At 40.0% G+C, this 24,164-nt stretch overlaps 9 protein-coding genes across 12 annotated transcripts; 5 read left to right on the forward strand and 4 right to left on the reverse strand.

Moving 5' to 3' along the window:
• Positions 1-1,230: 1,230 nt before the first annotated feature.
• LOC106353081 (transcription factor TGA6) lies at positions 1,231-4,804 on the forward strand. 2 transcript variants are annotated; one of them, XM_048776386.1, is made up of 10 exons: positions 1,231-1,415; positions 2,373-2,424; positions 2,524-2,698; positions 2,832-2,906; positions 3,003-3,062; positions 3,170-3,247; positions 3,336-3,387; positions 3,646-3,917; positions 4,001-4,246; positions 4,319-4,804. In XM_048776386.1, exons 3-10 carry the CDS (start codon positions 2,633-2,635, stop codon positions 4,463-4,465), a joined length of 996 nt encoding a protein of 331 aa, XP_048632343.1. In that variant the 5' UTR covers positions 1,231-1,415; positions 2,373-2,424; positions 2,524-2,632; the 3' UTR covers positions 4,466-4,804. The 2 variants fall into 2 exon arrangements, with proteins under 2 accessions (XP_048632343.1, XP_048632344.1); XM_048776387.1 differs by having other exon boundaries at positions 1,255-1,411; positions 2,368-2,424.
• LOC111214134 (NADH dehydrogenase [ubiquinone] 1 alpha subcomplex subunit 6-like) lies at positions 4,764-6,274 on the reverse strand. The gene is made up of 2 exons (XM_048776389.1): positions 5,915-6,274; positions 4,764-5,147 (listed from the first exon to the last, which is right to left on the reverse strand). Exons 1-2 carry the CDS (start codon positions 6,131-6,133, stop codon positions 4,965-4,967), a joined length of 402 nt encoding a protein of 133 aa, XP_048632346.1. The 5' UTR covers positions 6,134-6,274; the 3' UTR covers positions 4,764-4,964.
• A 337-nt stretch (positions 6,275-6,611) lies between these two features.
• Positions 6,612-9,043, forward strand: LOC106353084 (probable protein arginine N-methyltransferase 3). Its single transcript, XM_048776384.1, has 7 exons — positions 6,612-6,972; positions 7,116-7,520; positions 7,603-7,700; positions 7,763-7,841; positions 7,911-8,150; positions 8,250-8,417; positions 8,501-9,043. Exons 1-7 carry the CDS (start codon positions 6,667-6,669, stop codon positions 8,933-8,935), a joined length of 1,731 nt encoding a protein of 576 aa, XP_048632341.1. The 5' UTR covers positions 6,612-6,666; the 3' UTR covers positions 8,936-9,043.
• LOC106353083 (retinoblastoma-related protein 1) lies at positions 8,995-14,716 on the reverse strand. 2 transcript variants are annotated; one of them, XM_022716337.2, is made up of 19 exons: positions 14,477-14,716; positions 14,380-14,387; positions 14,003-14,100; positions 13,816-13,920; positions 13,593-13,738; positions 13,410-13,506; positions 13,300-13,346; positions 12,874-13,066; positions 12,706-12,772; positions 12,449-12,619; positions 11,306-12,370; positions 11,036-11,198; positions 10,844-10,916; positions 10,318-10,494; positions 10,096-10,215; positions 9,871-10,003; positions 9,666-9,778; positions 9,460-9,575; positions 8,995-9,375 (listed from the first exon to the last, which is right to left on the reverse strand). In XM_022716337.2, exons 3-19 carry the CDS (start codon positions 14,084-14,086, stop codon positions 9,210-9,212), a joined length of 3,036 nt encoding a protein of 1,011 aa, XP_022572058.2. In that variant the 5' UTR covers positions 14,087-14,100; positions 14,380-14,387; positions 14,477-14,716; the 3' UTR covers positions 8,995-9,209. The 2 variants fall into 2 exon arrangements, with proteins under 2 accessions (XP_022572058.2, XP_022572059.2); XM_022716338.2 differs by having other exon boundaries at positions 8,995-9,372; positions 14,380-14,716.
• Positions 14,717-14,894: 178 nt separating this feature from the next.
• Positions 14,895-16,613, forward strand: LOC106353085 (bifunctional protein FolD 2). Its single transcript, XM_013792760.3, has 5 exons — positions 14,895-15,103; positions 15,505-15,688; positions 15,758-15,915; positions 15,993-16,205; positions 16,285-16,613. Exons 1-5 carry the CDS (start codon positions 14,987-14,989, stop codon positions 16,513-16,515), a joined length of 903 nt encoding a protein of 300 aa, XP_013648214.1. The 5' UTR covers positions 14,895-14,986; the 3' UTR covers positions 16,516-16,613.
• A 144-nt stretch (positions 16,614-16,757) lies between these two features.
• Positions 16,758-18,009, reverse strand: LOC125606999 (cilia- and flagella-associated protein 20-like). Its single transcript, XM_048776388.1, has 5 exons — positions 17,862-18,009; positions 17,739-17,770; positions 17,404-17,645; positions 17,094-17,330; positions 16,758-17,003 (listed from the first exon to the last, which is right to left on the reverse strand). The coding sequence occupies exons 1-5, from the start codon at positions 17,912-17,914 to the stop codon at positions 16,995-16,997; spliced, it is 573 nt and encodes a 190-aa protein (XP_048632345.1). The 5' UTR covers positions 17,915-18,009; the 3' UTR covers positions 16,758-16,994.
• A 364-nt stretch (positions 18,010-18,373) lies between these two features.
• LOC125607000 (protein LNK3-like) lies at positions 18,374-20,185 on the forward strand. 2 transcript variants are annotated; one of them, XM_048776390.1, is made up of 6 exons: positions 18,374-18,631; positions 18,727-19,013; positions 19,098-19,227; positions 19,350-19,472; positions 19,570-19,721; positions 19,813-20,185. In XM_048776390.1, the coding sequence occupies exons 2-6, from the start codon at positions 18,745-18,747 to the stop codon at positions 19,934-19,936; spliced, it is 798 nt and encodes a 265-aa protein (XP_048632347.1). In that variant the 5' UTR covers positions 18,374-18,631; positions 18,727-18,744; the 3' UTR covers positions 19,937-20,185. The 2 variants fall into 2 exon arrangements, with proteins under 2 accessions (XP_048632347.1, XP_048632348.1); XM_048776391.1 differs by having other exon boundaries at positions 19,101-19,227.
• Positions 20,186-21,068: 883 nt separating this feature from the next.
• Positions 21,069-22,426, forward strand: LOC106353088 (nascent polypeptide-associated complex subunit alpha-like protein 1). Its single transcript, XM_013792765.3, has 4 exons — positions 21,069-21,243; positions 21,433-21,505; positions 21,695-21,825; positions 21,925-22,426. The coding sequence occupies exons 1-4, from the start codon at positions 21,187-21,189 to the stop codon at positions 22,267-22,269; spliced, it is 606 nt and encodes a 201-aa protein (XP_013648219.1). The 5' UTR covers positions 21,069-21,186; the 3' UTR covers positions 22,270-22,426.
• A 154-nt stretch (positions 22,427-22,580) lies between these two features.
• Positions 22,581-24,033, reverse strand: LOC106353087 (protein ELC-like). The gene has a single exon (XM_013792764.3). The coding sequence runs from the start codon at positions 23,924-23,926 to the stop codon at positions 22,775-22,777; it is 1,152 nt and encodes a 383-aa protein (XP_013648218.1). The 5' UTR covers positions 23,927-24,033; the 3' UTR covers positions 22,581-22,774.
• Between the last annotated feature and the right edge of the window lie 131 nt (positions 24,034-24,164).

A 24,164-nucleotide genomic window follows, 5' to 3' on the forward strand; every position in this document is an offset into this window, starting at 1 on the left:
TTATTTGTTTATAGTCAATTTTTATAATATTGTCTTCTTTATTTTTTAATTATTATTAAAATCAAAATGTTTGTTTGTGAAATAATTAATTAGTTAAAAGATTTTAAAATGGTAAACTCCTACTCAATAACTTTAATCATATTGTGATGATATATTTGGTAAAGTTATTTATTTATAATTTTGACTTATTAAATAAATATTATATGAAAAATGTAATAGACATTACACTTTTCATTCTACATATTTTTAATTAATGCATAAATTTTAAATTATAATAACAGAAATATTTAATAATAGGAAACCGGTGCTGCCTATTTATAATATTGATCGGGGTCAAAGCGAGGTGTTAGGTTTTAGGAGAAACTTGGGGGATTTTTTTTTTAAAATCGAATCTCTCTATATTTTAAGATTAGTTTTGAGAAAATTCAGTTACCATGTCAAACAGTTAAAATATTTTTCTGCGTGTTCCTCAAGTTGGGAGATTTTCTTTTTATTTGATTTGATTCCGTAAATCTCTGAGTAAATGAAATTTAAAACGATTTAATGGGCTTAAAAACGAAAATGTAAGTAGTAAATTGGTTGGGCTTTTCATTTTCGAAAAACATTTAAATCAATTGAAAAAACAATTGAAAAAAGATTTGGAATGTTTTGTAATTAATAGGAAAATTCAGGAGTAGATTCATAAGAAGTATTCTGCTTTAATAGTATAGATATACTAGTTTTGCTCTCTTTTAAAAAATTTGATGTGAGATCTTGATATGCCTTTTCAGGATAAATACTTCTATGGATATATTTCGACTCAAATCCTACTTAAATATCAGTAACAAACCATTTCTAAACCACTTGGTTGCAACGAAGCGTTAATATCATATTATATTTTATAAGTTTTTGTTTCAAAACTAATTGATGATAAGTGGATAATTTAAATCGTTTATATCTTAGTGTTAATCCCTTAAAACTTTTAACGTGAGATCTCTAACACATTTTATACTTCTTTGCAATCATATATACTTTACCATCATTAGTCGTTTATCAAACAATCTAATAATAAAACCCTTGGGAACGTGAGGAGGCACGTATAAGGAACAAAGTCGTGTTTAAAGTGGTTTGAAGTTTGCACATGGGAGCAAAACCGATCAAAAGACAAATTATATCTTCAATCATTTGGGTAATTTTGTAATTTACAAATATAGAGTTTGTTATAGCTAATAAGAATAAATACGGGGGTTTAATTTGCAAATTTCTCATTAAAATGATCGATGTTTCTTTCTTTTGGGGGATGGTGGTGGGTTTGTAGTCAAAACGACGTCTCTCGGAGATTGAAACTTTCGGATCGTGTCTCTCTCTGCTTCTTCCTTCAAATCCGATTTCAGACAACCTTTTACTTCCGACAAGAAGATTTCCTTTTTTTTCAGGTCAGCTTCTTCCTTAAAAACTCAAACTCTTTAGCTTCAGTTTTGGTTTAGTCATTAGAAAAAGCTCTACCTTTTTTCTCTTCACTTTGTGTGTGTTTTGCCTTGGAAACTAAGACGTAGTTGACTTTCCAGAAGCTCAATAAAGTTTCAAGCTTTACGAAAAACAATGGATTTTTAAATATTATTATGATTTGAATTTTCATGTGTCTGTTTGTGTTCTCTTCAAAGAATAGATTTTGAATCTCCTGGTGATGAGGTAATATTGGTTTTGAGGTGATGAACTGCTAGATTTAGAATTCTCGGTTTGGTTTTTCAGTTGATGTTAGTACATAATCCAGTTCCTAACGAAGAGGCTTGAGTAGTTAAGCAATTGCAGTGTGACTTAGGCCTGTTTCAGTGAACCAATATCTTGATCTCTAGTGCGTCTGCCTAAAATTCTAAGCTTCGTAGTTGCGTAAGTTCCACTGACGTTAACTTCGATCTGCTGATTAAAAGTAATGTCTGAACGTGTGTCCTCCTCAATCTTCAAGGGGTTGTTACTACTTGTTTGGTTGGATAGAATTATATTGGATTTATTTTGTTATTGGTGCCTTAATGAGTTGCTTTTGGACCTTTTGGTAATGGCTTTCACTATTTTATGCACGCTAGTGTTTTATTGCGTAGTTTACTCAGCACTAAATTCATTAGCTCATGTGTATTTATTTTCTTTATTTATGGTATTTTCTGATTCATTATATAGTATTCACATTTGATGGGTCTTTCATTTTTACTCCGGCACAAATCAATGCTTCCTATATTTCAATTTTTTTTTTAATTAAATTGGGACAGTCAACTAATCTAACTTGGATGAAACTGAACCAACCACCAATCTGTATTATACCCTTTGTCCGGATTATATAAAAATATGTAGCAAAAGAGAAAGTAGTACTTAAACGGTTTTTTTTTTCTTCCATTCAGCTCAGTCAATGGTTCACTGGTTGTTCCTTATCCATTCACATTGGTTGTTTTGGTAAGATTCTGTAGTATCTCTCTCTTCTTTGATTATCTTTTCTTTCTCTGCTATCATTTAATTTCCTTACCCTGCTTCTTTTCATCTTCCTCTTTTCAGTCTCTTGTCCCTCTAGTGTTGAACTCTGCACCTGAGGTAAAATCGCTGCACTGCAAAAGGGAGCACAAGTGGATAGTCTCTGCAATCAAGTATTAGTACTGAAGCTAATATGGCTGATACCAGTTCAAGAACTGATGCCTCAACTGATGGCGACACAGATCCTCGAGATATGGGGGTTAGCTCATAATCTGTCTCTAATCATTTTATTATTTCATTTTCTCTATAGTGTCACTCGTGGGAGGCTTGAACCGGGTTCCCTTGGTAGAGCCAGATCCACAGGACTAATTCCTGATGTTAATTACATGCAGTCTGAGAGAGGGCAAGGGATGCTTGCTGTTGCTTCTGATTCCAGTGGTCGATCAAAGGATAAGTTGGATCAAAAGGTGATCACATTCATCTCTGCGGATCAACAAGTATATGTTTTATATTGTGCATATTGCCTAATCTGTTTTGTTTCCTTTTTTTATTTTGATGCATAGACCGTTCGTAGGCTTGCTCAAAATCGAGAGGCAGCAAGGAAAAGCAGACTGAGGAAGAAGGTATATATATATCTTGCTTTTGCTCTTGTTTTGAATTTTCTTATATAACATCTATAAAAGAATATTTATTTGCCATTACCTTGAGCATGTTATTGTTTCCTCCATAGGCGTATGTTCAGCAGCTGGAGAACAGCCGCTTGAAGCTGACTCAACTTGAGCAGGAGCTGCAAAGAGCGAGGCAACAGGTTTAAATTTTCTTTCTTAATTGTTTTGATTCTGATAAGTATATCTTCTGCATGTGTAACTGTTTAATTTTTTTTTTTAACACTTTAGGGGGTTTTCATCTCAAGCTCAGGAGACCAAGCCCATTCTACTGGTGGAAATGGTATGCTTACCTTCTTCTCCATTGGTTCTCAGATTCATTTGTTTTGGTTATTATTAAGAAAGACAATTTGCATATGCTCAATTGCTAGTGGCTTGATGTGATTGATGAATTGGTGATTGTATAAGTCATCTAATGGCAATATCCCAAGGCTTATTTAGAGTTAACGGTTCAAGAGTCTAGTTAGCACTGGTGTAGGTCTGCAAGGTGTGTGTATCATGTTTTTTTTTCTTGATCCTGTACGCTTTTATTTTTTTGCAGGGGCTTTGGCATTTGACGCTGAACATTCACGATGGCTTGAAGAAAAGAACAAGCAAATGAACGAGCTGAGATCTGCTCTGAACGCTCACGCAGGTGATACTGAGCTCCGGATAATTGTGGAGGGAGTGATGTCTCACTATGAGGAGCTTTTCAGGATCAAGAGCAATGCAGCCAAGAATGATGTCTTCCACTTACTATCTGGAATGTGGAAAACACCAGCTGAGAGATGTTTCTTGTGGCTTGGTGGGTTCCGTTCATCTGAACTTCTCAAGGTGAGCTCTTCACAAGTTCATAGAATTTTTTTTTGATGAACAAACCAACTCTAAATAATGGGTCAATAATTTTTTGCTGGCAGCTTATAGCGAATCAGCTGGAGCCGATGACAGAGCGACAGGTGATGGGCTTAAATAGCTTGCAACAGACGTCCCAGCAGGCTGAAGATGCATTATCTCAAGGGATGGAGAGTTTACAGCAATCATTAGCTGATACTTTATCTAGTGGTACTCTTGGTTCCAGTTCATCTGATAATGTGGCGAGCTACATGGGTCAGATGGCCATGGCAATGGGGCAGTTAGGGACCCTCGAAGGATTCATCCGCCAGGTACATTTGTAATGTGAAAGAGATATATCTTATACATAGGCGATTTGACTATAATGGAGTTTTTGGTGGCAGGCTGATAACTTGAGGCTGCAAACACTGCAACAGATGATTAGAGTGTTAACAACGCGTCAGTCAGCTCGTGCTTTTCTTGCCATACATGATTATTCATCTCGACTACGTGCTCTTAGCTCCTTGTGGCTTGCCCGGCCAAGAGAGTGAATACACAAGAGTAGTGCTTTGCTCACCTTTATACATAATCTTACAATTCAAAATCGGTAGGAATACACCTTCCAAGAGATCACGAAGCAAAGGTCTTCTCTTCTTACTGCAGATTTTGCAAATGGTGTTCTGAGATCCCCAAAGACTCGGATTGTGTTGTGTGTTGTAATCTTTAGCCAATCAGGTTGTGTAGTTTCTAGAGAGTGAATGTTTATAGTTTTTGAATATTGAGCTCATCAGTGTAAGGTCGTCAGTAACCAACATGACAAAAGATGAGATACACTTTCAGGAACTTGGATTGTTTAAATGGTCATAAATCAAACAGACCAATTCAATTTATACTGAAGAGTTGAAATCATAGCAAATATCTGCACAACAAACACTGTTCCAGATAAAATTTAGAGAGGTTTGACCAAACTCATACAAATGAAAAGGTCTAATTATTATTGGGAAGAAACTTCTTCAAGTCATGCAATACAATACTGGAAACATGAGGAGTTCAAAAGTAGTTGCTGGTGTAGAAATTCTTGAGAAAATCAGACTTTCCTTGATCCTTGCTTCCTGTATTCTGCACGAGCCCTTCACCCACCACGTATTGACCGATAATGTGATGACGCTGCTTTGCGTGATCCACTATGTCAGTCAGCTCTTCCATTCCCTTGAATAGAAGAAGATCAATCACCTGCAGAAGCAATACTATCATCAGGAATACTATGGATTGCATCCTAAAACAAAACCCGAGACCACTGCATCCAAACACAAGAAAACTTTTGCTTCCATTTTCGTTAAGCTTTTAAGGCTATCACACTGTATATCATCAGGAATACTATAGATTGCATTCTAAAAGCACCAAAAAGAGAGAGCCAACAGAAAACAAAAAAAAAACGAGATCAGTGCATCCAAACACAAGAAGATGCTTTCAATTAAAGGTTTAAAATGCAAACAAATCGCCACACAAGCAACCCTTAACATAGTGTACCAAATAGAATTGTGACTTCGACTTCTGCTTCCATGCAAAGAAGGAAAGTATCTAATGTCACACACAGAAGGAACACACAAGGTAACACAGCTTTAGCAGGAAGTAACGAGTAGTAAAGCTCCCAGCTTCAGCTCTGAGAAACTCTCTACCCAGCACCCAACACACAAGACAATTGAATCACAGATAAGACTCGACCACCCAGAAGATAAAGTCCCCAAAGCTCACACCTTTCCGCTCTGAGAAACTATCTACCCACCACCCATTCCACAAGACACTTTATCTTCGAAAAGACTCAACTACCCAGGACATTTAAGTCCCCAAAGCTCTCAACTTTCAAACATAGATAACAACTAAGTCAAAAGCAAAGAGGCTCAATGGTTCGTCAAGACGCTTCACCAATTCGGAGACAACGAAAGTCTACTTCCATTTGACGCTCTGAGTTTAGTCAGGGAACGATTAGGGGAAGTTACCTTAGGGTCGGTGACGTGAGCGTTGTTACGAATCTGAGCAGAGATTGTGAAGCGGAGCTGGGAAGGCGCGACGACGTCTTGGAGATTGTAAATGTCCATGATGGTAGGGATGGATCTGCAGGCTGCTCTGAAGAAATCGAATACACGGCGGCGAGCTTCCGTCAGGTTCGCTGAGTTCGGAGGGACGCCGATTTTCCTCAACGTGAAAGGTGCCGCCATCTGATCTTACGCTTGTTCAATCGCTGAATCGAGAATCTTTTCTTCTCTTCCTGAGATAACGAAGGCAAAGAAGACAAAATGAGAGAGGAGCACAGTGCTACTAATCGATTTGAGGGAGAAACAGACAACGACGTCGTTTTAGAATTGAATGGCGAAATGGGCCTAATCGATAAAATAATATTTTGGAGGAAGATTTGGTAAATAAAAACAATTCGTAATTATTTGTTTTGGTTTACTCTCTGGTTAAAACTTAAAAGTCAGATTTGATTTGAGAAAGAAAAATCTGAAGTGTTTCCAGATATTTGACGACGTCGTTTAGTGTGAATGGGCCGAGTGGCGAATTGGGCCTAATCGGTGAAATAAAATTTCGGTTTACTCTCTGGTTTAATTAAGATTTAACTGAACCAACTGGTTTTCTGAGGAAGGGTAAAAACGTCATTACGCACTCCATCCTCGCCGGTGTCTCTCCGCTTTTTAAACCTCTCTTCTTCAGAACTTTAGCGCCGTGCTGAAATAATCACTCATTCACTCTCATGGCTGCTGCGGCAACAAAGATGGTCAAGAACGAACTCCTCAGCCACAGCGATGACGACGATACTGAAGAGAACTTCTCAGAAGACGGAGACTGGGGAGACTGGGAAGAAGCTGGTGTGGAGGAGGACGGCGACGTCTCTGAATCTGACTTCCTCTGTTTATTCTGCGACGCTCACTACGTTTCTTGTGCTCTACTCTTCGAGCACTGTCGTGTGAGCCACGGGTTTGATTTCCACGGAGTTAGAAAGGAGCTGAAGCTGGACTTCTACTCTTCCTTCAAGCTCATCAACTATGTTCGGTCACAGGTTAGTTGCTTTCTGTGTTTCTTGTGCTCCATGTTATAGTTTATGTCTTTTTGATAAAGTTGGTTCCTTTATGTGCTTCTTGTGTTCCCTGTTATGCAAAGTTTTTGTCTTTTTGATAAAGTTGGTCCTTTTGATGAAACTAGGTGGCTGAGAACAAAGCTGTTGATGTCAAAGATGTGAACTTTCCTTGGGATGATGAGAAGTATCTGAAGCCCTTTTGGCAGGAGGATTCGCTTTTGTACAGCTTTGCAGATGACGAGGAAGAAGAAGAAGAAGAAGAGGAAGAGGCGTTAGATAGAGAGAGTTTGATTGAGGATTTGCAGAAGCTTGGGGATTTAAGTATTGATGACGTGTCAGTCAATAAGGATGTTACTCTTATCTCAAACAAACAAAGTTGTGTGGATGGTTTGGTAGTAGTGAATGGGAAAGATGAAGAGGCAAGAGTTTGTGATGGGAGGTTAGCTGGTAGGAACATTAGGAAGGTGAATGAGAACTATTTTGGATCTTATAGTTCGTTTGGGATTCACAAGGAGATGATAAGTGATAAGGTAAAATGCATTTGCTGATATGTGAGTCTGTTTGTCAACTGTTGGATTGTATGTATTCATTTTGGTTTATTCTTCTTGACAGGTTAGGACAGAAGCATACAGGGATGCTCTTTTGAAGAATCCGAGTCTCTTGGCTGGCTCTGTTGTAATGGATGTTGGTTGTGGAACTGGAATATTGAGGTGAGTTTGTTGCTATCTATCTCGCTCTATAGTGGCCATCTCATTCTCTTATTTGCCTGTAGTCTCTTTGCTGCTCAAGCTGGGGCTTCAAGGGTAGTTGCAGTTGAAGCTAGTGAGAAGATGGCCAAAGTTGCTACTAAGGTTAGCTTTCTGTTATTTTTCTTATATTAACTCTTCTCCAAGTTGAAACTGTTTTTTTAATCTCTACAGATTGCTAAGGATAACAAAGTGTTTAATGATAACGAGCATAACGGGGTACTTGAAGTAGCACACTCAATGGTTGAAGAGCTAGAAAACTCGATACAGATTCAACCTCACAGTGTTGATGTGTTAGTCAGCGAATGGATGGGATACTGCCTTCTATATGAGTCAATGCTCAGCTCTGTGCTCTACGCAAGAGACCGGTGGTTAAAACCTGGAGGTGCAATCCTCCCTGACACAGCTACGATGGTAATTTTTATTTACTCTCTCTCCAGATGTTTGCTTCTTCTTCTTCTGATATCATATTGATGAGTTTTATCCCTTTTGTTCTCCTCCTTGGGATCTCAGTTTGTTGCTGGATTTGGCAAAGGCGCCACAAGTCTTCCTTTCTGGGAAGATGTCTATGGCTTTGACATGTCTTCAATTGGTAAGGAGATTCTTGAAGATACTACTCGGATTCCTGTTGTTGACGTTATAGAGGGGCGTGATTTAGTGACTGGACCTGCCCTTCTCAAGGTTTGGAAACTTACTCGAACTTTATTTGCTTTCTATGTAGTAGAATCAACTTCATTGAATTTGCTGTGATTCTTCGTTTGTAGGCATTTGACCTGGCTACCATGAAGCCGGATGAAGTAGATTTCACAGAAACAGCAACGCTTGAGCCCATTGAGTCAGAAACAGAAGCCAAGTTGTGCCACGGTGTTGTGTTGTGGTTTGACACAGGTTTCACCGATAGGTTCTGCAAGGAAAACCCAACCTTGCTGTCAACATCACCCTACACTCCTCCAACACACTGGGCGCAGACGGTCTTGACGTTTCAAGAACCAATCTCATTGGCACCGGACACGGTTCTGGCTGGTGCTGACAGAAGTGGAGCTATTGGAACTGAAGAAAGTCCTGCCTCGAGCATCCATCTGCGTGTGAGTGTTGCACGAGCGTCTGAGCATCGTAGCATTGATGTCTCGTTGGAGGCTACAGGGGTGAGCTCAAAGGGTCAGAAGCGTAGATGGCCAGTTCAGATATTTAATCTATGAATGTGATTGTAACCAATTGTAGGACTCATTTTCTCAATTTTTGATCTGAAACAAGGATATGGATTAACTTCCTTTTTTATTATTGAGGGTAAAAGAATTTTTGTTTTATTGATAAATGTTAAAAGAGAGACAGTAAAAGGGATCCATCGGCACATAGCCTGACGTGATGACTAGAAAGCTAAAAACATTAAAAAAAAAACTCTCTAAGCAAAGGATTTACAGATGATAGCATAGTTGAAGAGAAGTTGGCGTTGCAGATAGAGAGAAAGATGATCTATGAATGTAGTGGCTCGGTTTTGAGGGGTGCACCACCTGAGGGAGATGCATCGCTTCCATTTTGGTTTTGTTGGTTTTGGAGGGGAAGGCTGTTTGCTACCATAGAATCGCTGACCAGTTCTACGTCAAAGTTAAGCGTCCTCTTGCGGTTTCTGTTGCTGCTGCTGTGCCAAGATATATGAGTTGGTTTGATCAAATGTTGTGCATATAAGGAAGAAGCTGATGAGAGATGTGTGTTTAAAACTTACTTGTTCAACCGGTTGTTGATGGCAGATAGGTCTTTTGAAGGGCTTTGGTAAGCACGTGTGCTCTCTCCAACGCAAGCATATGAACTCCTTGAGCTGTGTGAAATAAGAGCATCTATCTGCAAAAACACCAACACATGGAAGGTTTAGTTAAAACAATATTGTCACCTGCTTCCTCTCCCTCCTGCCCAAGACTGAGATCTCTTTACCTTTGATGCCCTTAGGGGAGAAACATAAACATTATGCACAGCAGATACTTTTTTAGGGGACATGTCTGGAACACTTGGAAACACCGATGCTTTCGAGGATCCAGGACAATGACCTGTAAAATCCAATTAAGACAATCAATCAACTTAGGTACTGCATTCATAGATAAAGCCCACGTCTAACAATAGCCTAGCGTTTCTTAATTACCTTCAGGCTTATTATTGGCCTCTACATCCTGGTCGTTTTTCGCAGGAACTATCTCCACCAGCAGCGTCTTTGCGGCAGGTACAAATACGTCGTTGTAGAATGTGATGATGTTAACATAATCTGGCCCTACTCTCTGTTACACAAAGTCATTGTCACAAGTTTTAGTCTTCTTCACAGAGTAACGAGACTTGTTCTACTTAACGTTAAAGGTGTACATATAAATACCCCTTGACGGCGACAATGAAAAGAATCCACATAAACGCTGCCAAAAACTAGTGGTTTACACTGTGGTTGCTTCCGATAGTTGAAAACGATTTCCTTGAAAGTCAGCCTCATTTGGGATAACTAGAGGGTGATTCATGAAAAAAAAGTGTTAGCAGAAGAGAAGCAAGCCATTATAAACACACACAAACATAAAGTTAAGACCAAGAATCACACTCTGCTCACCTTGGCCACTCCGTAAAAGCAACAGAGAATGATCTGGTCAATGTGTCGATTAAACAAAAGAGAAGTCTGCTGAGTAAGTACAAGTTGGAAGAGACGATATACACTCTCCCTTATTTGCTGAGAAAGTTGTAGCCTTTCCACCATTCCGTTGATTCTGACAGCAGCCAATTTATTAATCTGTGGATAACCATCATGATGGTTAAGACAATAGCCAGTAATCAATATCACGTTTTATGTGCTATATTTTAGTTAGATCCAACCAAACGATTGTAAGTTATACTGGACATTTAGTACCAAAGATCACATTGATCTACCTAAACAAATTGTTTCTAAAAATCGATTTAGTCCCCCGCCTAAACAAAACGATTTTTTAAAATCTCGGTCTAGGTACACGCCTAATTAATAATAATCCCCTATAAAACACCCAATTAACACCTAAGGTTTTCTTGAACATTGATTAGATCCAACCAAACTATTAGTTATAAGTTGTACTTGACATTTAGCACCAAAGATCGCATTGATATACCTTAGTGAAGAATATATTGATCCCAGTTTCTGCACAAGTTTCTCCTCCACCTGCTGGGCTGGGTCGTGTCGGACTGTACACAAATATCCAAAAAGTTAGACTAAACGAGTACAGGGGTATAAAGCAAACAAACTTAGCGGACTTAAGATAAAAAAAAAGGTAAACTAACTCCCACAATGACCCAAAATGTACCTAGCAAATGCAGACTGCAACGGAGGTGGTGGCAGCTTGGATTTAACGATGCCAGATGCCAACAGACGATCCTTTACTGGTGATGTAAAGGAATTGCGCTCAACTAGAACGCTGTGGTAATCAGTACACTGTCTTTTGGGCGATTTAATATCCCCATTTTGTCCTGTATGGTTGTAAGTTTGAGAATTTTGATTAGAAAATCACACCGTTAACAGCAGGTGGTATGAAAAGGACTTTACACTGCTTTGACACGAATACAAACTAAATTACCTGGACATGTTTCATGCTTTTGGACAGAGGAGGCATGATTTAGTCCTTCAGAGAAGTTAATAAGCGCTGCAATTGCATCCAGAGATGGCATCGGTTCAGCTAGTAATCTGAGCTGATTAATCTCCTGTGCAAGCGATGGCTTGGCAATGATCAGAGAGTTGTACATTGAAGAGCCTTTCTCCCACACCATACTCTCGAGCAGCCGTTCCTCCAGTGAGTTCAGATGCCGTCTCAACTCTCTAGGCAGAGAATCCTCGTATCTGATGAAGCTCTCTATAACCTTGCAGAGATCAAAGGCTGTGATCCCAGTCCTCTCCAGAACAGCCGGGAACAACATTGTTATGCTTTTGTGGGTAGCCAGAACCAGTTCAGCTGAACAGGCCAGCATGCATCTATGGAACCTCTCATTTGTCAGTAAAGAGTTTAAGTTGGTTGCATGCAGAATCTGAGCTTCTGCTCTGCACAGTGTCTCAAGAACTCTGTAGTATAGCTTGATAGCTTCTAATCTCCGCTCTTTTGCCCATATGTCATCCATAAGGTTAACAGGTTGCAAACTTCCGCCTGTACATCGGTCACCAAGGAAACTATTTGGAAAAATAGCTTCTAATATCACATGTGCTCTTCGTGTGACATCGCTTGTTATATCCCTATCGCATGATTTCAGGAAACGTTCCAACACAGGAGAAGGTTTTGGCGGAAGCGTACATATAACAGTTCTGAGCCATTTGGCAGTTGTCATTGCTGTGCTCACTGGTGTTGCTGTCAACCTGTTAGCACCGCCAATACTATTCGTCTTAGCGGCAGGTGACTTATGGGGAGAGAGTGCACATATAACTGTCCTGGCGGGTGAGCTCAAACAATTAATTTTCCTCTTAACGCCAGTAATATTAACAGCTCCTGCAGATAAGCTTCCAGATCCAAGCAAGCTATCCTCTTCATTGATGAAGACCCTCTCATCAAGTTCGCTTCTATTACAGACTGCATCAGTGTAATCTTTTTCTAGTGTGATCAAGCTTGTTGAGATGGATGTCTCATCCAGTAAATCCTCAAAGTAGGTCAGACCATCTGAAAATGAAACTCCATTTTTTGAAAAAATCCGGTAACTGTTCAATCAACTTACAACAAAAATGTTCTTAGACCAACCTGTGTCAATATTATCTAGCTTGTCAGTTTGGCATGCGGATGGCTTCTTCTTCAATATTGTTTCTATCAAATTATTGGTCTTGTCCATTGTTGCCCTCAGCTCATCCTCTGAGGCGTCATATATCTTGCAAAGCGATGCAATCAAGTCTACATCTTTGTCATCTTTCTTAACTGAAATTCATCACAGAAATGAGAATAGAGGATAAAATATATTCAATCCGCCAAGGTCACCTGGCTAGAAGAAAATAGACACTTACCAAAGCGTGAAGAGCCTTGGATGTTGAAATTTCTAAACCGACAAGGGACGTGTATGATCAAAATAGCCTGATACCAACAAGAAAAATTAGTATAAACTTGTCCACATTAAAAATGAAAGGTCTTTCAAGTAATACAGACTAGGGAGTGTTCCAAAGGTAGTCACTAACCAGTATAGAAACTAGGCCATTAGTGCATGTCACAAGGTCTTTAAATCGACTAAAAGCGTGGTTTCGGAGTGCCAAAAAGAGTAACCATCCAAAACGGTAACTACTCGGCAAATAGCTAGAAGAGTTTGCTGAGGTCTTTTCTGCGTTTGCATCGTATGTCAAGAAGAATTCCCGGTACCCTCGTTTGTAGTAACTGTTACCAAGAATAGGTACCAAAAAAAAAACGTTATACATACAAGAAAAAAATCACTAGAGCATATTTCACACGAGCACAGAAATCTGAAATTCTAAATCATGATACTACGGAAATTAGAAAATGTTTATGCATAAGATGTTACGAGATGTATATCTATGTCAACCACTACCATGCCACAGGACAAAGGAAAACGACATACGACTGCAAGACAGGAGAGGAACAAAACTCACCTGCTTAGAAGGCTAAGATGGGCAACGTTCGCCTGCAGCTCCTTTGCCTATTAAGGTAAAAGTTAGCAATGATGCACCATAAAACAATATATAAAGAGCTTAGGCAGTACCTGAAGTCTGCTCTCCCAGTCAGCACCATAAATTTCACACAGCACAGGACCAGCCTTGACAATAAACTGAGGCAACTCTCTAAAGAAATCCACAATACTGAAACAGAAACAAAGAACATTATCAAAACAAATGTACTTCAAGAAAAAGGTAAGAAGAACGGATTAACTTGGGATTATACGTACTTGAGCTTTAGAGCCCTCAGTATCTGACATAGATTAAAACCATTACCACCAGCCACTACTGACTTGCCATCCACTTGTTTTCTCACAGAAAGCATCTTTACTGAGTAGAGAACAGACGCAAACCAGAACCTCTCTACTTCCTCCGCCTAATAAGCATAACAACAAAGAATTAATCATAATATTGATAAAAGGAGAAAAAGAAGAGAAGAAAATGTATTTTCACCGTTCCACTTCCAATGTTAGACATGCTTGCTGACAAAATCAGTTTGGTTTCTGTAAACAACTTCACAGCTTCATCACAAACGCTCCCTTCAAGAAATAAAACTTTCTGCAATAATAAAATTGATTTATAGGGATTAGAGTCATTGTGATGGTATATGCAATGAGATCACCAGAGATAAGAGTAAAACCTCGCATAAGTCCAAGAAAGTTTCTTCACTTCTATCTCCATTAGAGTCAATGGTTGGGGTCACTGGAAGCTGAACTTCTTCCATAGTCTCCAACGCAGCTGTAAACTTACAAAAATTAATCACACAAATTGAAAAATCCTCAATTTTAAGAATTAATCACACAAATTAAGCTAATTCTTCCTCCTAATAAACTGATTAATTGAAGAAGAAAAAGGAGAGTACTTTTCAAGGCAATAAGATGCGTTAACTGATCACACAAATTGAAAAAAAAAAAAAAATCCCCAATTTCTATTGAAAAATTGATTGTTTTTTTTTTTAATAGAAGAACAATCAAATAGCAAAATTCAAATTTCTATCTACAGGAGAAAAGATCTTACATCTGTTTCTGTATCGCAGATCCCAAAAAAAAAAAAAAACGTCGCTGGTTAAAAGCGCTGAACAGAAAGATCCAGAGAGTTTAAAGAGCTCTCTCACACTGGTAACGCCTCCGCCTTTAATCAGACGAATTAAAGAAGAAACGGTGTTAGAGAGAGATCTACGTAACTCTCTCTCTCTCTGATTCTACGGCGAACCCTAGAAAGTAATTTAATCTCGCGCGGGAAAACAACACCAAGTATATATATATACACGTTGGCCAATGATATGGCGACACGTACACCTCTGTGACCCAGTTTACCGCCAAAACAACCTTCTTTACTGTTCCGTGAAACGCGGAGAGGGAACAGATTCGCCGTTACGGCGGGGTTTAAAAAGTTAAAACGAAACGGATTTGGACATTCACGGCGTCTGTGTTTCCGTGACCGCCACAAAGCCTCGTGTAAGCTACGACCAGGCCCACCTCAAACGACGCCGTTTTTGTAGTTTGGTTCGATTTTCGCGGAAATTTAGATAGCGTTTGGTTGCAGGAGTAGAAATATCCTATTCGCGGATAGATTTAAAAGTGTGCTCCTCGTCATCTTTTGACAGTGGATAGCGTTTGGTTACATGGCGTCGTCACCATCTGATCAAACGGCGAAGATAATCGATGGAAAGGCGGTCGCTCACACCATCCGATCAGAGATCGCCGACGAAGTTCGCCATTTATCTGAGAAACACGGCAAGGTAGTCAAATTTCACACAAAAGAAACGATTTTTCTGCTCTATAGAATCGTGATTGATCGTAAAGTTATAAGCTTTAAGGTTCAATACGACAGCAATGATCACACACACACACACACACATCTTAGGTTGAACTAGCTTAACAAGCTCAAATGTAAACCGCCATTTCAGTTGAATCGTTTTGAAACTGCGTCTGCTTGCGTTTGTTAGTTCTATTTATAGTAAGATTCCTTTTGCTTTAGGTTCATTCATGAAAACATTTAATCTTTGTGTCGATTCTATTCAGTAGCATTTCTCTTGGTTAACTCAAGTAACATATACTTTCTGTCTTAATATCATAGAGTCCGTGTGCTAAGTTTGTTAGTTCTATTTATAGTAAGAGTCTGATGTTTTGCTGCGTGCAGGTCCCAGGACTAGCGGTGGTGATAGTTGGGTTACGGAAAGATTCACAGACTTACGTGAACATGAAGAGGAAAGCGTGTGCTGAGGTTGGGATCAAGTCATTCGATGTTGACTTACCTGAGGATGTTCCTGAAGCTGATCTCATAACCAAAGTTCATGAACTAAACTCGGATCCTCAAGTCCATGGTCAGTTAAGCTTCATTGTAACTTTGGTAAAATCTGAACATTAATGAGCTATGGAACTTGATTTTGCAGGTATATTAGTTCAACTCCCATTGCCTAAACATATCAACGAGGAGAATGTTTTGGGTGCAATCAGCATTGATAAAGACGTAGACGGCTTCCATCCTTTGAATATTGGTAAGCTAGCTATGAAAGGCAGAGAGCCCCTCTTCCTTCCATGCACCCCTAAGGTACTGCTCTGCTCCTTCTTTTGCATACACACTTCAGTCTCTTCGGATAATTGATGAGGTGAGTTTGTTGTGTGCAGGGATGTTTGGAGCTCTTGGTGAGAAGTGGCATAAAGATAAAAGGGCAAAGAGCAGTTGTAGTAGGTCGGAGTAACATTGTTGGTTTGCCTGTTTCGCTTCTACTGCTCAAGGCTGATGCTACTGTCACAACTGTACATTCTCACACCAAAGATCCTGAAGCTATCATAAAAGAAGCTGACATCGTTATTGCTGCAGCTGGACAAGCCTGCATGGTGAATTTTTCATCTTTTTAGTAGACAAATGCGAATAGATTCATCAATTCGAAAGCACTCTTGTCTTTGACATTTTCAGATTAAGGGAGACTGGATAAAGCCAGGGGCTGCAGTGATCGACGTTGGAACTAACGCAGTAAGCGACCCGAGTAGGAAATCAGGATACCGTTTGGTTGGCGATGTTGATTTCGCTGAAACTTCTAAAGTTGCAGGTTTCATTACTCCTGTCCCTGGTGGTGTAGGCCCAATGACAGTGGCAATGCTGCTCAGGAACACCTTAGACGGCGCCAAGCAGGTCATTGGCCAGTAAAACATCCTTCTGTTTGTAATCTAAGATACATTTCTATAATTGTGTTCTCTGCTTGATGACATTGTCCCTCTCAAATAAAATTTAAAATTTGCATTCCATTTGAATGTTTATTTCCTCAAAATTAGCACACAAACATGAGGCTTAGCATACTCAAAAGCATGAATGATGCTTCTGAGGCATTGTGGTCACAATCTGATTGTATTAAAATCATTTGGTTGATGGAAAGTTGATGTTTGAGCAAAAAAAAAAAAGCATGAATGATGCATTGATTCAAGATCCATGTACATTATTCATTGAATCTATTAAACGCATATGATCCCATTTCATAAAGACACAACAAACTTAAGTTATCAAAGTCAAAGCTGCTCAAGGTATGGCAAATTCCACATACAATGGATGCTACAAGCCATCCTGAAACTCTCACCTAAGAAGCTCTTGGTCTATCTAAAGTAGTTTCCAAGACAATGGCAGAATCACACTCATGCTTTCTGCAGTCGAACAAAAGAATCCTTGTAAGTATAAATGATTCATGCAAAAAATAGAGAAGATAGTACGTAACTAAACACTGAGACTCAAACCTGCACTGGGAGATAGAGTTTGAACTCCGGAGGAAGCTCTTCATCTGAGTAGAGACGTTCAGCAAAATAAATCCTTCTGAGACGGCAATTAGCGTGAACCTGAACTCGCAACGTCTCAGCGTAATTAGTCCCATAAGCTCTCCTAGTAAGATCAGGTAAGTTCAGCTGGATCTGATTCCATCCCTCATCCATCTTCAATGGCATTGTGCAAATATATGGCTTCACTCTAGTAACAGACTACAAAACAAAGACAGTTAGTTAAACACAAGAAACTGCACAAGAGGGATTCAGAGACACTAGTGATACGTACTTGAAAGTTAGAAGCTCGGAAACGCCTACGCACGTTCTTGTCATCAAGAATCTGAACCTCGAAGGAGAAATACTTCTTCATGTTCTTCACTACCAATACTAAAAAGGGTAGTTTGATACCAAGAGTTGCGGAGAGATCAGGGGGACAAGTGATGTATGTAGACTGAATGTTTGATCCAACTACTTCAAGCACATTGGATTGTATGTCATCATCATGGCAACGCTTCACATGGCCATCCTCAACTATCAATTAAGAAGATGATTAGCTAAACCGTAAACTTGATTCAATCAACTTCAATTTGAAAAAAAAAACAATTTTTATAATCAATCGGTCACCTTCTTTGTCCCATATCTGAAGAGGCTTGCTTCTGCAAAAATTATATCAAAACCATCCACGGTTTAGAATATAAAACTATTCCAATTAATCACAAATTAAAATAGAAAATGAAAAACACGAACCCTAGACTGTACAAAATAGACAGAAACCCAGACTGAAACGTGTTCTTGAACATGTTCCTGCTTCTCCGAAGCTCCTCCGTGGGAACAAAAAAATATTGTCAATGCGCAAAGAGGAAGATGCTGCTTACCAATTTTTTAAGGCTTTAGTTCTCGGCCCATTAAATTTTAGGCCCTGGCCCATTACTCCATGGGCTACTCTTTGAGTTGGATAAGGTATATCTACCCCCCCCCCCCCCCCCCCCCCTCTTACCTCGATGATACCGACGTGCCATTCTACGGCTTATCACATGCCACGTGTTCTCTCCTCCACAAACAACAAGCCACGTATGCAGTAGATATCAGCCAAGCGAAACACGTCTCCTTAAGAAAATGACTGACTTGTCCTCTACCGACCAAGTCACTCAAGCACTGCTTGCGAAGGTTACTCGCGGAATAACATAAAACGTAGGGTCGAAAACACTGCAACTTGCAAGGGTTTTAAAGACAAGAAAAGATATGGAAATATACGTGGACCAATGAGAAGAGTGCTTTAGATGGAGGAAAGATCTGAGCCACAAATCTCGTCTATGAATCCTGAGCCACGAAAACAAGATCTACCACACGCGCCCCAACCTCACGCGCTTGTTTTTCTCTTACTTCCTTTACCTCCTAGGAAGTTGAAACATTACAGAACACAATCCTCTCTCTCTCTCTCTCTCTCTCTCTCTCTGGTCTGAAAGCTTCTCTCTTTACTTCTTGATCTGAGCTTCTCGATCTGTGTCTGAACCAAAGTAAGTTTCTTTTACTTAGATGTTCTTGTCAGGTTCATGTTTATTCTCTAATGGGTTTCTGAAATTTGTTAGCTTTATTTGTTTTTTTATGATAGATCTATAACATATCGATCATGGATTGTTATACGGGAAGAAACTTTGAAGATTTTGTTGTGCCTACTTATCAAGAAACGTCACCATCTAATGGTATGTGGGGTGGTGGATGGAGCATGAACTCCCCTGAAGCTGCTGAGAAATGCTTTGATTACGATCGGTTTAATAGCCAGATGGGTATGAGGACAAGCGAAGAAGAAGAAGAAGAGTCCAAGAGATCAAAGGCTTTCTACGGCGCTTCTTCGCTTCATGAGTTCGAAGGAATCGAACAGATGGATGATATGTTCTTGTAAAGCCTCTTTCTTTCAGCTTTGTCTTTATCATTTGCAATTTTGCGTATGCTTATGTTTTTGTCTCTCTGGTTTTATTGAAGAAGTTCGATATTGGAGGATGTTCCTGGAGATGTACATCGTGCTTCCAGCAGCAATAACAGTGTGGGTTCTTCGTCTATGTATGGTGGTGCTGAAGTCCCTATGTTCCATTGTCAAGCCATGCCTTTAAAGGTAAGGGATTGTTTTTATTTTATTTACATTCACAGTTATTAAATTGGAGGTAATGATCTAGTGTGGCTTTTCCCGAGATTCTTAATTTTAAAGGATCTCCTTTTTTTTTATCTGGTTTATAGGAAGAGGCTCCTTTCACAATCTCAGATCTGTCTGAAGAGAACATGTTAGATTCACAGTATGTGGATGATGAACTGTCCTCTGAAGAACTGGTGTTGCAGGATCTACAGAGAGCTTCAGAAAAGGTGAGCTAGTTTGTGTGATTTTACATCCCATGGTTCATGTCAATTGATACAGTGGACTTGTTTTGATTGATGTAACTTAATTGTCTTTTCTTTGCAGTTAACTGATGAGACAAGGAAGTGTTTCCGAGATACGTTTTACCGGCTTGCAAGAAGCTCACAAGAGAAGTTGGATTCAGACAACAACACTAACTCAGGAGAGTTCCATATGCAAGCATCCAGATATGATGATTATGGTGACAACACTACCAGGTATAGACTCATAGAATGAAACCATCTTTTGTGTGTTTTAGGATCAAAATGTAGATTCTTTATGAGGAGACTGACAGTTATTTGATTGCAGGTTGAGTAGAGAGGAAGAGATTGAATCAGAAACAAACTCAATCGACAGAGCCGTCGCAAACCTCACATACAACAAGATGGAAACCAACATAAGCAACTTTCCTCTACCAGAGAGAGTGCAGTAGAGCTTCTGCCTGGATCAAAGATCAAAACCATTGTCGCCTCATCAGCTTCTTGTATCGAGTCTTTTGTTGGTCATATGTGTATATGTTTGTATATATAGATGACTCAATGTTGCAAGCTTCAGTTTTGATACTTCTCAAAAGAATCTGGTCCCCTTTTAGTTTATTGCAGTAATGTTTTTACTTTAGTAGTAGTGTGTGACAATGCTTAATGGCCTAAGACTCAATATGTATAAGATCATCATGTTTCAATTTGAACTCTGAAAAACATAACTCAATGATAAAGACTCGGGTCATTTCAATCCTTAACACTGACCTTCTTCTCCTGGGCATTTGAGTCCTTGGATCGGATTCGGGTTGGGTCATTGCGGGTCCGGGTTCTTCGGATCTAAAAGTTTGAAACCTGATAGGGTAATTTGAAATTTTCAGTTCGGGGTCAGTTCGGATTTTCTCGGGTCCGAGTCGGGTTGGGTCTTAGATAGTTGGATCCAATAAGATAATTAGAGTTTGTCGATTCGGATTCGGTTTGGTTCGGTTCATGTCGAGTCCAACCCAAAAAAATACTTAAAACACACCGAAAATATCTGAAAAAATTTAAATACTGAAAAATGAGAGAAATTTTATTTAAAATCTGATCCAAGGACATGAAAAATATCCGAAATTTTATCTGATTATCCCAATTATATTTTTGAAAATCTATTTTTTTATCCGAAACCCAAAACTATACCCAAAAACTAAAATTTGAAACTTAAAAATATACCCATAAATCAAAAAATAACTGAAATATCCATATATACCTAATATATACTAGAACTTTCGAGTTTTCGGGTACCCCATTCGGGTCTCGGGTTCGGATGGGTCGGGTTCAAAACCCGCAGTTCCTTCACAACAAGATCCAATAGGATAAAAAGATCGGATCAGTTTCGGATCGGGTCAAAAAATTTCGGATCGATTTTAGATCAGATTTTCGGGTCCGGGTAAAAATGCTCAGCCTCAGCCTACGTTCTCCCTTCTCAATCTTATTTATTAAATGATTAAGTAATCAAATATTATTCGACCAACTTATTTCAGCAGTTAAGCCCAACGGACAAGGTAAATAGCCCATTAATATTAATTTTGGGCCTTTTGATTTTCCTCACTCACTCAAGCTTCACTACACTAACAAACTAGGTTTCGTCTTCTAGGGTTTTAAGGTTTCCGCACAATTCACACTCTCTCACTCTCTCTCAACTTCAACAGCATATCATCTAATCATGACTACCGAAGAGAAAGAGATCCTCGCCGCCAAATTGGAAGAACAGAAGATCGATGTAATATGCTCATCTTCTTACACTCTTTAGCTTGAAAACAACTAGACTCAGTTCAGATCTTAAGTGTTTTGCTTCGTATATGCTAATACTAGAGCCGTGCAACTTTAGATCTGTGTTATATTTATTACAGCTCCGTGAACTTCAGTTATTGATTTAGTTTGGTTTGGGACCGATGTGTTTTGCTTGTAGCTTGATAAGCCTGAAGTTGAGGACGCTGATGACAATGATGAGGATGACTCCGACGATGATGATGACGCTGAGGGTAAGTCTTTCTTTGTTTTGGTTCTTTTGATGAAGGTTGTTCATTTCCTTAATCCACACAGTAGATGGTTTCTTTATGCTCATAGTTTGTCTGAATGTGAAAGATAGATAGACACGTGGTTACAGAAGTTGAAAATGAATAGATCTTTGCACTGTGTGGTTCATTACTGAGCTGTGATTGGTGAAACAGGACAAGAGGGAGAGACCGGAGGCAAGTCAAAGCAAAGCAGAAGTGAGAAGAAGAGTCGCAAAGCTATGCTGAAGCTCGGAATGAAACCCATCACTGGTGTCAGCCGTGTCACCGTCAAAAAGAGCAAGAATGTTGGTGTTTTGATCCTTCTTTTGCACATTCAATCTCCATAGATTTTTTATCCATTTAAAATGTATTAATTTATGTGGACATTGTTTTGGAATACACAGGTCATGTTTGTCATATCAAAACCCGATGTGTTCAAGAGTCCAGCATCAGACACATACGTGATCTTCGGAGAGGCCAAGATCGAGGACTTGAGCTCTCAGATCCAGTCTCAAGCCGCAGAGCAGTTCAAGGCTCCGGATCTCAGCAGCATGATCTCGAAGGGTGAGTCGTCGTCCAGCGCTGCAGTGGTGCAGGATGACGATGAGGAGGTCGACGAGGAAGGTGTTGAGCCAAAGGACGTCGAGTTGGTGATGACTCAAGCAGGTGTGACTAGGCCAAAGGCTGTTAAGGCGCTCAAGGCTGCTGATGGAGATATCGTCTCTGCCATCATGGAGCTTACCACCTAAACTCAAAATCTTTTCAACTTAGGTGTGGCTTAAATCGAGTTATTGTGTCAAAAAGGATTCGGATTCCGAAATTTTTGTTTTCATGCTTTCTTTAAGTGATTTTCATTGTTGTATTAGTACAAAACCTCATAAATTATTGAATTTCAGTTTGATTTGATATTAAACAAATATCATATAGTTTCGGTTACACTAATGAGTCCAAGGCAAATTAGAAAATTAAGGTTGCTCCTCAGTTATAATATGTTTGAAACGAAGTAAATGCTCAACCTTAGTTTATTCTAAGCTCTTTTGCTAATTGATTCACTAGAAAATAACGTTCATCAAAGAGATCATTAAAACACAAAATGTAGATGGTTCTCTTATAACACAAACCGAACAAAGAAAACAAAAAAGGCGTGATCCATTCAAACTTGTATGTCCACAGACGTATATATAGCCATATAGACACTTTAAAATCAATCTGAAAGAGGAACAACCATCACACCAAAGCCACATTGCGATACATTCACGAATGTAATCTACCTGCGATGGCATGAACCTGAGCTTCCATCTGCGCAGCTCTAACTTTAGACCCCGTGGCTCGATGAAAGAACTGCTCCCTCGAAAGCAACCTCACACTCCTCAAGTACTGATCAAACGGAACAACCCCATCCTGAAACCCCTTATCCAACGCGTAAACCGCATCTTCAATAGCCAAATCCGAAGCAGTACACTCCAACATCTGCTTAGAGAGCGCGTCCACACACTCAAAGGCCTTATCAACATCAACATCGATATTAGTCTTCCCTTGATTCTCTCTAACCCAAGAATCAAGAACGTCGGTGTTCATGGATACGATCTGTAGCTGCTGCTCAAGCGTCTCCTTCTCCTCCACCATCTCCTTCATCCCTCTGCTGATCTCTTCCTCTCTCCTCTTCAAACCTCCTTGGAGACTCAGCATCGACTCCGCCTCGGCTTCTCTATCTCTCCGCATCGACGCTAGATCGCCGTGAACCATCTCCACCATCCTGTTGATCGCGTTTCTCTTGTAAACCTCCGCCGCGTCGTCCTGGTGGTGAACGTGGTTCACTCTGCCGTAAGGAGACGGCGGGAACGGTCTCTGATCAACCGCCTGAGGAGGAGGAGGGGGACGTGTCTCGTACGGCGGCGGTGATGGCCCCGGCTGAGGACGGCGGCGGGAGTAGAGAGGAGGATCGGTAGCGAAGGCGGCGCCGAGATCGGAGACGAGATCCACGAGATTGGAGCTAGGGTAAACCCAATTTTGGAGATAAGGGAGAGACACGAGGCCCGAGGGGGTCACGTGCGCGTGGGGACGTTTGATGATCATGTCGGCGGTGGGGTTCACGTAGACGCAAGGAGGGTGGCGAGGGTAGGACTCGAGGAGCCAGATGATGACGGGGATGTTGTAGGTGACGCCGTGATAAGGCATCGGGATGGTTCCGTCAGCTTGGAGGAGGTTTACGGAACGGCCGTCGTTGTGGATAAACGTCGCCGTTTTGGGCTCGAGGGAAGGGTAGGAGGAGATTAGGTTGAGGAGGTGTTGGCGGATTAGCCACTTGGTGGATTCGTCGTAGGGGACGGAGTTGGGCCCGCGCTGTGAGAGGACGGAGGAGAGGAATTGTTGGATCTGTTGCGGGTTTAACGGTGACGGAACCATCGGGGTTAAAACGGTGTCGGTGATTGGAAAAGTCTGATTGAAGAAGAAAACGACGACGAAAGGGAAAGGATGTTTTGTTGGAGAGGAAGAAGTAATGTTATACGCGTCTTTTGAATGTAATGACTCTTTTGCCCTTTATTTAAGCCGGTTAGTTTACAATTTTGGATATAAAGTTTCTTTTATTGCCATTTAGCCCAATAGAGGGGAAAATAGTTGTACAAATGGAAAATTATAGAGC

The sequence above is a fragment of the Brassica napus genome, chromosome A3 (assembly GCF_020379485.1).
Source record: "Brassica napus cultivar Da-Ae chromosome A3, Da-Ae, whole genome shotgun sequence".
Classification (NCBI taxonomy): domain Eukaryota; kingdom Viridiplantae; phylum Streptophyta; class Magnoliopsida; order Brassicales; family Brassicaceae; genus Brassica; species Brassica napus.

What these genes read in the sequence shown, in the direction of transcription:
- LOC106353084 (XM_048776384.1), top strand. Translation starts at nt 6,667, where the DNA reads ATGGCTGCTGCGGCAACAAAGATGGTCAAGAACGAACTCCTCAGCCAC. An exon ending in TGGCCAAAGTTGCTACTAAG is followed by an intron (nt 7,842 to 7,910) that starts GTTAGCTTTCTG and finishes TAATCTCTACAG; the next exon opens with ATTGCTAAGGATAACAAAGT. An exon ending in CTGGACCTGCCCTTCTCAAG is followed by an intron (nt 8,418 to 8,500) that starts GTTTGGAAACTT and finishes CTTCGTTTGTAG; the next exon opens with GCATTTGACCTGGCTACCAT.
- LOC125607000 (XM_048776390.1), top strand. Translation starts at nt 18,745, where the DNA reads ATGGATTGTTATACGGGAAGAAACTTTGAAGATTTTGTTGTGCCTACT. An exon ending in GTCAAGCCATGCCTTTAAAG is followed by an intron (nt 19,228 to 19,349) that starts GTAAGGGATTGT and finishes TCTGGTTTATAG; the next exon opens with GAAGAGGCTCCTTTCACAAT. An exon ending in TATGGTGACAACACTACCAG is followed by an intron (nt 19,722 to 19,812) that starts GTATAGACTCAT and finishes ATTTGATTGCAG; the next exon opens with GTTGAGTAGAGAGGAAGAGA.
- LOC106353088 (XM_013792765.3), top strand. Translation starts at nt 21,187, where the DNA reads ATGACTACCGAAGAGAAAGAGATCCTCGCCGCCAAATTGGAAGAACAG. An exon ending in TGGAAGAACAGAAGATCGAT is followed by an intron (nt 21,244 to 21,432) that starts GTAATATGCTCA and finishes TTTTGCTTGTAG; the next exon opens with CTTGATAAGCCTGAAGTTGA. An exon ending in CGATGATGATGACGCTGAGG is followed by an intron (nt 21,506 to 21,694) that starts GTAAGTCTTTCT and finishes TTGGTGAAACAG; the next exon opens with GACAAGAGGGAGAGACCGGA.
- LOC106353083 (XM_022716337.2), bottom strand. Translation starts at nt 14,086, where the DNA reads ATGGAAGAAGTTCAGCTTCCAGTGACCCCAACCATTGACTCTAATGGA. An exon ending in CTGAGGGCTCTAAAGCTCAA is followed by an intron (nt 13,507 to 13,592) that starts GTACGTATAATC and finishes TTTCTGTTTCAG; the next exon opens with TATTGTGGATTTCTTTAGAG. An exon ending in ATCAACAACCGGTTGAACAA is followed by an intron (nt 9,376 to 9,459) that starts GTAAGTTTTAAA and finishes ATCTTGGCACAG; the next exon opens with CAGCAGCAACAGAAACCGCA.
- LOC111214134 (XM_048776389.1), bottom strand. Translation starts at nt 6,133, where the DNA reads ATGGCGGCACCTTTCACGTTGAGGAAAATCGGCGTCCCTCCGAACTCA. An exon ending in CTCACGTCACCGACCCTAAG is followed by an intron (nt 5,148 to 5,914) that starts GTAACTTCCCCT and finishes TTGCTTCTGCAG; the next exon opens with GTGATTGATCTTCTTCTATT.
- LOC106353081 (XM_048776386.1), top strand. Translation starts at nt 2,633, where the DNA reads ATGGCTGATACCAGTTCAAGAACTGATGCCTCAACTGATGGCGACACA. An exon ending in AGGATAAGTTGGATCAAAAG is followed by an intron (nt 2,907 to 3,002) that starts GTGATCACATTC and finishes TTTGATGCATAG; the next exon opens with ACCGTTCGTAGGCTTGCTCA. An exon ending in AAAGCAGACTGAGGAAGAAG is followed by an intron (nt 3,063 to 3,169) that starts GTATATATATAT and finishes TTTCCTCCATAG; the next exon opens with GCGTATGTTCAGCAGCTGGA.
- LOC125606999 (XM_048776388.1), bottom strand. Translation starts at nt 17,914, where the DNA reads ATGTTCAAGAACACGTTTCAGTCTGGGTTTCTGTCTATTTTGTACAGT. An exon ending in TCTATTTTGTACAGTCTAGG is followed by an intron (nt 17,771 to 17,861) that starts GTTCGTGTTTTT and finishes TAATTTTTGCAG; the next exon opens with AAGCAAGCCTCTTCAGATAT. An exon ending in TCCGAGCTTCTAACTTTCAA is followed by an intron (nt 17,331 to 17,403) that starts GTACGTATCACT and finishes TTTGTTTTGTAG; the next exon opens with TCTGTTACTAGAGTGAAGCC.
- LOC106353087 (XM_013792764.3), bottom strand. Translation starts at nt 23,926, where the DNA reads ATGGTTCCGTCACCGTTAAACCCGCAACAGATCCAACAATTCCTCTCC.
- LOC106353085 (XM_013792760.3), top strand. Translation starts at nt 14,987, where the DNA reads ATGGCGTCGTCACCATCTGATCAAACGGCGAAGATAATCGATGGAAAG. An exon ending in TATCTGAGAAACACGGCAAG is followed by an intron (nt 15,104 to 15,504) that starts GTAGTCAAATTT and finishes TGCTGCGTGCAG; the next exon opens with GTCCCAGGACTAGCGGTGGT. An exon ending in CTCGGATCCTCAAGTCCATG is followed by an intron (nt 15,689 to 15,757) that starts GTCAGTTAAGCT and finishes TTGATTTTGCAG; the next exon opens with GTATATTAGTTCAACTCCCA.